The sequence below is a fragment of the Neopsephotus bourkii genome, unplaced genomic scaffold, assembly GCF_033783945.1.
Source record: "Neopsephotus bourkii isolate Nb327-2 ecotype Australia unplaced genomic scaffold, CSIRO-AGI_Nbou_v1 NB_923, whole genome shotgun sequence".
NCBI classification, from domain to species: domain Eukaryota; kingdom Metazoa; phylum Chordata; class Aves; order Psittaciformes; family Psittacidae; genus Neopsephotus; species Neopsephotus bourkii.
Window position 1 is genome coordinate 3,874,897 of NW_026901417.1, and position 12,071 is coordinate 3,886,967.

Below are 12,071 nucleotides of genomic sequence, written 5' to 3' on the forward strand. Positions count from 1 at the left end.
TTTATACATCTGTAGGTAGTAACCAAAAATAATGACAAAGAAGGCTAAGATCAAGTGATCCGAATAAATACAGCAAAATATACTTAGAAGTAACCCATTTACCTAATTTTTTACTATCAATTTGGAGTGCAATAAAATGTTTATGTACCACCAAGCAAAAAATACTAGTTTTCCAAATCCAAACTTAAGACAATAGAGAAAACTGATTGCAACATATAATGCACATGTATACTGACTCACCTTGTAATTCTGGTGGGACTCAAAGTTTGACAGTGGGGTGTTGCATGCAGTTGAAAAAGGCATGACCTTAACACCTCTATACACCAGTCCTTTGTCATACAATTGCTTGAAAACCCACCTGGAAGTAAACAAGAAACATGAAATAGCAGTTGGCATTTCAAATTTCGTAAATCAACCGCAGAACAGGGTTCTGTTTGAGCTGGAGTGCCATTCTGAATAACACCTTTCTTAAACAATCAATTGTCAACTGAAGACAGTATTTGCAAGTCAAAAGGAAAAAGATTAATTGATTGCAACTGTGTTTCTGGCTGACTTTTACCTTTAGCTGATTCAGCCAGCTTGGTTTTCCATATACTGACTGCACAGCACAGTGTTTAGTTGAAACATAAAAATGTATTGCTGACTAACCTTTCTCAAGTTTCTTGAATACAAAGACCACCTGAAATTTGAACTATTAACAAGACTGCAATCAGTCATAATTTAGAGAGGAGTCATGTAGCGACATGGTTGCCCACTTATTACATCATCTTAAGCACCTACTTACTACAGCAACTAGTGCTACAGAAGAGAGACAGATACAGGTTAGATACCTGGAAACCCACCCTCAGTAAATCCTGACCACCTGAAGAGCATTTTTCACGAAAGGACATAGCTAACCATGTAAAGTTTACATTAATGCTCTCCTTGATCAGATCATCTCACTCTGGACTCAGCTGCAGTCCAAAAATCACAGTCTCACATTAAGCTTTAACTCTGTTTATGAAATCTTCAATACAGCCTGTAGCATATTTGAATCCTTACAGTGTCTCAAAATAGTCAAGACAGCACATAATATTACAATATGACAAATTGTGTCAATGCTCAAGATGAACAGAAGCTGGAAGAGAAATTTCACACAGCAACTCATCAGGCATCCATGTGAAGGACAAACTCATGTGATCCTCTGTATCTAAATACTGTGGAGCTTACTACAGGATCACAAACCTTATTTCACACTACTACACCATCAATATCAGCTGATCAAGTCTCACTGACTTGCACACTTAGACTCGCTCTCTGCAGAGTCTGGTCATTTCATATTCCAGATCCAAACTGTTAAACAAAGCTGACTTTAAAAGCTCCTCTACTCAAACTATGTTTCCAAACCGCCCTGATTTCTTTTCTGGGTCCCTTTCCAGATAAATGACTCATTGCTAAGCAACCAGCCCAATCCTGGCAAGCAGCACTTCCTTCTGCAGGGTGTCATACTGAGCTTGAGAATCTGGACCTGTATTTAAGTCAGCATCTTGCCTTCTATGCTTGAAATCATAACCCACAACACAAAATGCAAGCAGACTATTGCACTGATTTCTACCTGCAACCCAGAACAAGAACATCAAAAGATATGCACTGGCCTGCTGTCATGGAAGTCACATAGTACCTTGACTGGAATAACTATTACCATACAGATCAGGCAGTTGGAAAAAATACAAGCTCTCCTATTGATAAGACATGCAGACCACTCAGATTCATTCATGGGCCTCTGAAAGCCCAAAATTTCCTACAAACAGTCATTAACATCAGAAAAAAATAAATAATCTGAAGTCTAAGATAGGTAACACCTCAGAGACCCTCAGCAGCATCAAGTTCTGCCACAGGAAGAACCAAACCCAGAAGTCTTTCAGAGCTGTGCACTCCAATGAAGGTGTCTTACCTTACACGCACAGTTCAAAAGTTAACTTTTAATGTAATAAATGTCGCCCACAGGCAAGTTACGGCTGCCCAATCTCTAACCCATATTTGAAACATAACAGTGAGTGCGTCTGTTTTACAACAGACTCTTATCAACTTAAACTGGCATAAATACAAATCAGCCTTTTATTAAAAAAAATAGAAATACATTTGTGAATATAGTTTCATCAGCTTTCAGCATATACACTGGAGCTGGCTAGTTGCAGAAGTTTTTGTGCAAGTTAAAGATTTAAATGCATGCTTACCATCTCAGAGCATAACTAATGCAGACTGTGACAAGTGACAGCACTTACACTGAAGGTGTTCTATTTGCCTACCAAAACCAGCTAACTAAACTATCTATAGGAAAAAAGCTCCACTTTATGTTGAGGACCATTTTAAGAACACAATGCAGCTGCATATGCGAGACTAGCCACAAAGCGCTGGCATAAGCAGACCAAGGAGAAAAATAATGTTTGTTCCTCATAGACTGTTTCAAACAGGAAGCTCTGGGAGCAGAAGGTATCTTGTGCTTAACTGCTATGTAGTCGTAAAAAGAAACATAGTCTGTAAGAGGGACGGTTGCTTAAGCAATAACATAGCTTGCTACATCTAAAGCACATATCAGCTAGAAACAATAATAAGGAAATGGTTACGAAAAGTGGTGATGGAGTAACCTGTAGAGGAATATTTGTCCAGCTGGTTTTTACTGGTTATTTGTCATAACACCCTTGTAAGCTTAAAGTATATAATCAAGTGACTTTGTTAAACGATTCTGTACCTGCATGGAGTCCATGACAACATACACCACATCTCTACTTTCTGAAGAACACTGCCTACAAACAGCACAGAAGAAAAGTACTTGGAGAAACACTGACTATTTAATTCACCTGTAAATATAACTGTAAACTCTGAAAACTCTGAACTCAGGAAAGGGGAACACTACATGGAACTGCCAAGTAAAAAATTCAAGCCAGCATCTCCCTCTTGTGGCAATTCTGCCCTGTTGCAAATCAAGTGCTCCCCATTGTTCCACCGCTGAACAGAGATGGGCTCAAGAACCACGTCACTCTTCAGAGCTCACTCATTTGTAGTTTATACCCTACCCTCAAACAGCCATTCCAACATAATAAGTAGAATTACGAATGAATCAATATTACTGCGTGATGCAACAGCCCTCACTGTCACTGCAAAAACCTGTTCTCTCAAGAAACACCAAATTGGTTTCCTTAACAAAAAAAAGAAACAGTTGTTGTGTGACCATCAGAAGCAGAACATAGGAGATGACTCCCGACCAGCTTCCTCCTAGCATCCATAAAACCTTCCTGCCCACCTAAAACAAAGCAACTCCTAAAAGTGGATGTAGTTCTAACAGTCAGTCACTTATACAAAGGAGGATTTCAGGTTTCGCTTAAAAGTTTGAGACTTGGTATTTTAGACAATAACCCATCAAAACATGTTCTAACCCTTATGTTTGCAAAATGCTGATTATTCGCAAGAAAGAGGGTCTAGGTTTGTAAGTCAAATATGAAACTGCAGTTCTTGCTGAAAAAAAATTAGCTAAGGAAAACACACGGCTCCCTCCTACTGACAAACAGAAAACATTTTCTCTCACAGGTCAGAAATCAAAACCTATTCCTCTACTTCTGCTAGATTTCTCCTCAAATGTAAATAAATATAGTTGCATCCTTTTGGCTGTGGGAGCAGGACTTACATATTCCTTTACTGAACAAAAATGCCATTAAGGAAACTGAACTCAAGATGCATATTCAAGCCACTTATTAACAGAAAACCTGGTCCCTAAAGATGGATGGCACCTTTAACTTCTAAAAAGAGTAACACACACTGAAGTTTGTTATTTCTAAAGTGTCATGTGGGGATGTGAGTTACTCTTACTATATGCATAACTTTAAAGAAATTAGAACTTTGCTACAATATTCATTGATCCAAGTCACATACACACCATGCAAACACCGCATGGATGTAACTCTTACAACAGAAGCTTCCGATTCCAAAAGATACTGATCAGTCAATGCAATATTCAAAACACCCTTAGATTCCCACACAAAACCAAACATTTCCCAGCATCCTCCACCAGATGCAAAAGCAAGCTGTCCTCTTCAAACACATACACTGAGACTTCACGTTGAAGAGAAGGACTTCACCTCAGAGCTTCTCAAATTCTTAATGCATTCTTTTTGGGTACCAAGTGATTTCAAATGATTCTGTGTGCAAAGACAGAAGATTTGCTAGGGGTTTGAAAGCTCCTGGCTTTCCAGAAAATCAAAGTACTTATTACTACCATTGAGAAGTTATTTTCAAACTCACATCAAGCGCTTTTTTTCCGTTTAAAACTAAAACCAAAACAAACAAACAAAACCCCCAACACACCACAAAGGAATTGTAAACTCAGTTACTGACAAAGACTAAAAGCAAAGTGGGCAAATCATTACAACAGCAGGATCTAGAAGTGCATTATTTCAACATGTCTATGGTAGTATAGATAAATGTACAAAAATCACTGCTGTGTGACCTAGCATCAGTTCATGTCAAGATAAATGATGATTTCTGTGAAAGAAATTCTATCAGTCCAGCAAGCAGAATGCTTCCAAACAGCACCGTAAGCAGCAGACATTAAGGAATAGGCTCTCCTGTGATTCATGAGCAACACTTGAAAAAAAAGATGAAATCAAAAAGAAAACAACAATGAAAAACAGGTGCATGGGGATGAAAAACAGAAAGACTCAACACTGAACATGAGTCAAAAAAGCATAAACCTAAGAGGAACATTAAGTCCAATAACAAACACCAACAACCTGTCTTTAGAACAGCATTTCTGAAAGACACCTTAAGACAGACAGGAAGACCAATTGTTCTGGAGCCTAGGAATCCTGAGTACAAAAGTTGTCAAGTCTTATGTTCAACTACCAGTGAAAACTTGAAGATCCCAGAATAAAGAGATCATTCTCTCCCAGAGCTACCCTCCAAGCTGAAACCTTTGGATCAGTGTGTAGAATGATTCTGGATCAATCCCAAAGTGTAAAATACCTGTATAGCAGAAAACACAAATATCTAAACTTGATGGTAGACTTAGCCCAAAGATCATCCAACTAAGTAGGAGTTCAGTGTGCCTTTCTTCAAAATACAGGCAAGGAGGTAAAACAACAAGGATTGGAATGGTAAGAAGGTAAGAAGCGGACTAGAGCACTGAATGCACAAAAAAACATACAAGTATGAAAAAAATCGGAGCTAGCTAGTAGAAAAAATGGTCAAAACAGCACTCTTTTGAATCTCTCTAAATAATGAGAGCATCATAAAATACAAAAATTGCAACAGTAATTCCTATTAGGACTTCATATCTATTGTTCTGAAATCATTCTGGTTAAATGCTAGACAAACTACACATGCGGGGGGGGGAACTGAATCAGAAAACAATTTTTACTGCTTACACACAAAAAACAAAATAAAATGTAACAATCCAGCTGTTTTGATCTTTTATTTTTTTGCCAGTCATCCTCTCAAAGGAGACTCCCCATTCACCTACTCACTGAGAAGGGCTGAGGCAGCTGGGCACAGAAATGAGTGGCAGAGCTCATCCGGAGAATACAAAGTACGGGGAAAAAAAAAACCCAACACCAATCATCATGCCAAATGAAAATAAAGCAACATGTAAGGAGTCAGGCAACCCAAGGCAAATGTTGTCTACAACCTTTTCAGCTGCAGCTTAGAAGGGGTGCAGTGGCACCCCAAGCCTGATGCTAATGCAGAAGATAGGGCAGGGCGGCAAGGCCAAAGGCCACACCTAATAAGGAAAGAAAAGAAGGTCCCCTCTTGACAATCCTAAAGGGAAAACTGAAACTGGAACAAATGAGATGGGTCCACTGGAAGGAAGGCAGAACTAAACAAAGTGCCCCATCACCAAAGGAAGCTCCATATTGCATTTCCACAGTAAACAGCACAGTTTTAGTGCACAGCCACGACATCAAACGTGTAGAATAACAATTTTCTACTGTACCTAGGGATGCTTCTCATTCTCCCCCAGCTTATCCAGTGTTACCAAAAAAGGAGTCAAGAGTACCTTCTTAGGGTATTTAGTGGAGTGTTTCCACTACCTGTGGTTTCATACCATATAAGCAAGACATGGAACCTTAGAACAGCTGACGTTGGAAAAGACCACATTCAAGAAAGGATGGAGATTCTCCTTAGGCCCCCTTTTGTTGCTAATGTAGTTATAGAAACATTTTTTATGTTATTGTCTTTTATGATAGTAGCCAGATTAAGCTCTAGTTGGGCTTTGGCCCTTATTTTCTCCCTGCATAACTTCATGATACCCTTGCAGTCCTCCCTTCTTCCAAAGGTCATAAACTCTCCTTTTTTTCCTCCCCCCCACCGAGTTCAAGCCAAAGCTCTCTGTTCAGCCAGGCTGGACATCTTCCCCACTAGTTCACCTCTTCACACATGGGGACAGCCTGCTCCTGCACCTTTAAGATTTCCTTCTTGAAGTATGTCCAGCCTTCCTGGACTCCACTTCTTTCCAGGACTACCTCCCAAAGGACTCTGTCAATCAGTGTCCTGGGTTCAGCAGCAGCAGTCATTTTTTCTCCTTCTTAGTAGCTGGTGCAGTGCTGTGTTTTTCACTTTCAGCCTGGGAACAGCGCTGATAACACCGATGGTTTTTAGTTGCTGCTCAGTAATGTTTACGCTGACCACGGGCTTCCTGTGTCTCATGCTCTGCCAGGGAGGAGGGAAAGCCAGGAGGAAGCAGAGACAGGACACCTGACCCAAACTAGCCAAAGCGGTATTCCATACCTCAGCACATCAATACCCACTACATAAACTGGGGGCAGTTACCCGGAAGGGCTAGATCACTGCTTGGTCAGGCTGGGTATCGGTCAGCAGGTGGTGAGCAGTTCTATTCTCTTTCATTGTCATTTTCCTTATCATTATTATTACTGGTGGTAGCAGCAGTGGTTTGTGTTATACCTTAGTTACTGGACTGCTCTTATCCCAACCTGTGGGAGTTACATTCTTTCGATTCTCCCCCTCATCCCTCTGGGAGCAGTGGGGAGGAAGGAGGGGGATCGAGAGAGTGGCTGCATGGTTGTGAGTTACCGGCTGCGCTTAAACCACAACAACCAGGCTCCTAAACAGATCAAAGTCTGACTTCTGGAAGTCCAAGGTATCAGTTCCACTGACCCCCCCCTCCTTATTTTTTAAAACTCTTTATTTCGTGATTGTTGTGCACAAGATGGCCTCAAACCATCACATCACCCACAAGTGCTTCAATGCTGACACACAAGTCCAGCAGGGCACTTTCCCTAGTTAGCTCCCTAATCTGCTATGCCAAAAAGTTCTCTTCCACACACTCCAGGAACCTCCGAGCCTGTTTCCTCCCTGCTGTACATACTTCCAGCAGATATCTGGTAAGTTGAAGCACCCCCCAAGAACAATGGCAGTGGCTGTGAGACTTCACAGCTAACTACAGAATATTTCATCTGCCTCTTCATCCTGCTTGAGTGGTCTGTGAGAGACTCCCATCACGGTATCTGCCTTGTTGGCCTTTCCCCCTGATTCTTACCCATAAACACTCGACCCTACAGTCACCACCATTAACCCACACAAGATCAAAACGCTGTTTTTAAAACTGAATTACACTCGAAGTGCAATAGCTAAATTTAGACACTAGATGGCGATAGGAAGCTGTTTAACCCTAAAGCTGTGCCAAGGAGGAAATAAAAACTCATCAGACCCACAAATGTGTCATCACTCTGCACTCAAAGCTATTCCCTTCCTCCTCTTCTCAGCACTTCTCAGGCTGTTCCCTCAGCAGCCAGGGAGAATTGCTCCTGAGATGCAAACTCACAGTCAGCCTGAGAACTACACAATAAGCCAGCAGTAAGACAAGAATTCACTAGCTGGTTTTTTGGTTTTGTTCTGGTTTTCCCCAAAGCTCATGTGCTTCTTTCAGCCCAACAAGTTTAAGATCACAAGAAACTGCTCTCAATTTCACTCTCACAAGCTGTACAAAAAAAAAAATAAAACCATTACTACATTGCATGTTTGTCCAGTGCTAGCTCAAGAACATCCTTGGTGCACCGCTTTCAGTGAAGGACATACTTCCATTAAGATTCGAGCTGGCTGCAGGATAGATATACGAATTCTGCAAAGTGAGAACTTACAAGTTCTATTTAAGTTATTTCAGACATGAAGAGCTGACTGTCTTCTCTATATGAGAAACCACTGCAGAACCACCTTTTAATGACACCTACCTTCAGCATTTCCTAAAAAATTCTACCTAAAGATGCCACAATTTTATCATTGGATGAAGTTTTGTTCCGAGTTCAAATTTACCAGCCTGAAAATGTTTTCTACTGTCAGCCACCATAGACATAGCAGCACAATGCCTACAAAGCAGTTGTTTCCAAGAAACCCATTACTGTAACGCATGAAAAAAGAATGAAGAATACTCTGTAGCACCCTGAGCTTGTACAGTATCTACACAAACCATAGATATCTTTTGTTTCCGAGTCCCTAACTACTTCAAGACTAAACTATTTGAATAAAATCAGCCACCACTGGAAAAAATATTTCAAAGAAAGCCAGAAATTCCACTTGAGATCATGCGAGAACTGCAAGCCTCAGGAAAGGCTGCGGGGGAGGGAGGGGAAATTCAAAAAACTCTGCCTGAACAGATAGGTTCAGCTGATTAAAAAAAAAGACAAATCCTTACCATATTTTAACCACCAAAATACATGGTTGCCATGCTCACGACCATTATTATCATCAACGACTTTTTCCTGGGTAAAAGTGCAGCATTCTACTCCCACAGGCAGAACAAAACTAAATGATAAAACTACTGGACAGGCCAATATGGTCACCAGGTTACAGTCAGTGCAGAAATTAATTTGCAGTTTCTCTTTCATATTTAGCTGGACACTAAAGATCTCAAAGAGGTTTTGTATATACATTTAAAAAGAACTATTAAAAAAATCAAATCATAGTATGGTTTGGGTTGGAAAGGACCCTCAGATTGTCCACTTCCAATCGCCTGCCAACAGGCAGGGATACCTCCCACTAAGCCATGTCATTCAAGACTCCGTCCAGCCTGGCCTTGAACACCGCCAGGGATGGAGCAGTCACCACTTTTTCGGGCAACTTGTGCCAGTGCCTCACCACCCTCACAGTAAAGAGCTTCTTCCTTGTATCCAATCTGAATCTCCCATTTACTTTTAAACCCATCACCCCTTGTCCTATTGCTACAGTAGCTAACTCCCTCTCCAGCATCCTTGTAGGCCCCCTTCAGATACTGAAAGCTGCTCCGAGATCTCTACGTAGCTTCTCTTCTCCAGGCTGAACAGCCCCAATTTTCTCAGCCTGTCTTTGTATGGGGGGAGCACTAGAACTACTTAGGTAACAATCTATTTTTTTAGTTGTACATTACCCTGTCAAAAGCACTAAATTCAGCTACAGTGCTCTCTTTAAGCATTAGCTCCCTTAGCCTTGAAACCTGCATCCCACGCTCCCTTCCCATTTCCCTCCTCCAGCCATTCCATGCAAACACCGGTGGTTCCACCTCCTGTTCTACTAGAGAGCAAGCTGCCAGCAGCACTGTAAAGTGACCCTTTGAGACTTAGATGACTTTCCAGAAAACACATTTTTAAAATCCTGGTTTTAAAACATGTATTTCATCACATTATTACACAGAAATGTAACAGCATCAGGAAGCCAAAAACTAAGAAGTTGACTGCCTACATATTTCCTAAAAATCTCATGCCACAGAGATTTCAGATCCAAACCTTGTATTTTAGAGTCTGTATCCAGAGCAAGCATTAGAGGAGGTCACCGCGGGAAGCCAGATGAAAGACTGGAGATTTTCTTTCAAAGGGAGAAAAAGCACACCAACCAACCACAAAAGGCTTGGGCTGTTGAGAAAGACCCTGCAGCTAGTTCCAGTCAAGTATGTTTTTTAAACCATCCTTGGAAGATGCTAGTTAAACAGAATTTTAGGTGCCACTAAGGATTTTTTTAACTTATAAAAGGTTTATTGTCAGCTTAGATATGCAGGGTTTCTTTGGCTAACCTAAACATCTGCTCCCTTCTCACTGCCTTTTCAATGCTCACTGACATTTCAGCCCTCTACATCAGTTTCACAGACTTCTAGAAGTTCTGTCAGTCCTTTAATGTAACTGTAAGTAACTAACTATATGATCACAGGTTATTAGTAAAACTAATATTGAAGTACATTAATAATACTTTAATATGTACATAATTTGCTTTTAAAGGCTTTTTGTCAGCATATGCTCTACTAAACTTTCCCCTGCAATTTAGCTTGTAACTCTATCCCCCGAATGACTGAATGTCACCATCTCTTCAGTGTTAGCTCAATTTGATTAGCCTTAATCTATAAGTCTTGTCTTCTGGAATTCCAACAGTCACCCTGAATATATTGCCAAAATACTCAAACTTTACTTAGCTCTGCACCAGGAGCCCAAGACAGTTATCAAACTATGCTGCCAAGAAAAAGATAACAGCAGATTCCCAGTCTCTAAATTCAGACTTGAAGAAGAGGTTTAGTGCTAAAGCAAGTTTGGATAGTTTGGCAATTGCAGCTTGTGTGAAGATGTGTGAAGAACATCAAGAATGCAGAAATACAATGTAATTTCCTAAACCAAGCAAGGAAGATATTAGGAGATCTTCAGAATTGCTTTTAAGTTGACATAGATTAGTAAGATTTCATGGCTCAGTAGAAGCGGTACTGTTGAATTTTATTGTGAAGAACCCCGCTATCTTGAAGAAAAAAAGCACGGCAATTAATTCTGTCACTTCAAAATCAAGAGATTTCACAACACCTTAATTACTCTCTCCACTGTTTATCTGGATTTGGCATGTTTCAAAGTTCCATAATAATTGAATAATTGAAGCCTTCTTAACATTTCAAATTTATAAAGCATATATGCAATGTATGTAACTTACCACACAGACTCCATGAACTCAGGATAAAGAGTTTTATAGTCATTTTCAAAATCAATCCAGCGTCCCAATCTGGTAACACTGAACTGTTGAGAAACAAACATACAAATTGGAAATTTATTGTGATCTTTCAAGATGCCTTTCAATATTCATTCTGTGAAACAGCTTGATTAACTGTAGTGTTTGTCCCACACCAATGAAACACATCTAGGAAATATTTTAGCCTGGCAATAGTTAACAAAGAGTGTATTTAAAGTGGCAAAGAATGAAATAAGCAAAGAATGAAACTACAAACATAACTGCTTAGAAACAAGGTCACACAAGAGGCAAATATGTTCAAGGCTACTGAAGAGAAATGGTGGGATCATTTGCATCATTCATCAAACAGAAATGGTGGATCATTCAAGGTTCAGCTGAGGTTCAAGTGCCTGAAAATTGCTTTTGATTACAGTGGTCTTGCTTCTATTTTTAAAGCTACTCACTGCAGAGACAGACAAAATCCAGACCACACAGTCTATCAGCTTTCAGTTATATGAAAACATGATGTAATTCGAAGACAAAGAAATGCTTGGTATGTCACAAGAAGTTATCAAAACTTATTCAAAGCCAACTACCCAAAACTATTAGAGGGATGCCAACAACCACAAGACTGACAGATGTCAGTCCTGACTCAGGACAGATTATGGTCACATCTGTTGGCACAGAGTATGAAAACTATGAGTAATAAGCTAGCTATGGGATTCACTTGGACAAGTGGTATCCTCTTGCTAATGTCACAGCTATCAGAACCCCCAGCTCTGCAAATAACCACAGACACCTGTTCCAATACTGTTAGACACAGACCATGCTCAGTGTCAAACCAGTAAAGTGAAAACAAAGCAAATGAAGTCTCTCACCTCTATATTTTCACATAATACCTGAAATATATCAGCTTTGATTCTGACCTTTAAGCCACTCTGACATCCCACTATTAAGATCCAAAGCCTAGGACTGATCAGTAGAAGGATCCACGAAGTTGACACACTGAAAGGTCTTATACATCCAAGGAACCTTTCATAAGCTTCAAACATTTGTTAGCCACTCCAGAGAGAAAATAAACACTACCTCCAATAAGAATGTTGGGAATGCCTAACACTATCCCAAAATACCTG

At 40.2% G+C, this 12,071-nt stretch overlaps 1 protein-coding gene across 9 annotated transcripts in view; it reads right to left on the bottom strand.

Moving 5' to 3' along the window:
* The window catches only part of IARS1 (isoleucyl-tRNA synthetase 1), a 107,935-nt gene that overhangs the window by 87,848 nt on the left and 8,016 nt on the right, over positions 1-12,071 (bottom strand). For 8 of the 9 annotated variants that reach the window (XM_061357881.1, XM_061357880.1, XM_061357883.1 and 5 more), the window contains 2 exons: positions 10,924-11,006; positions 241-358 (listed from right to left, as the gene is read on the bottom strand). In XM_061357881.1, the coding sequence (XP_061213865.1) occupies positions 241-358; positions 10,924-11,006 (201 nt within the window). The remainder of the gene's footprint in view (positions 1-240; positions 359-10,923; positions 11,007-12,071) is intronic. The other variant, XM_061357885.1, reaches the window with a different exon arrangement.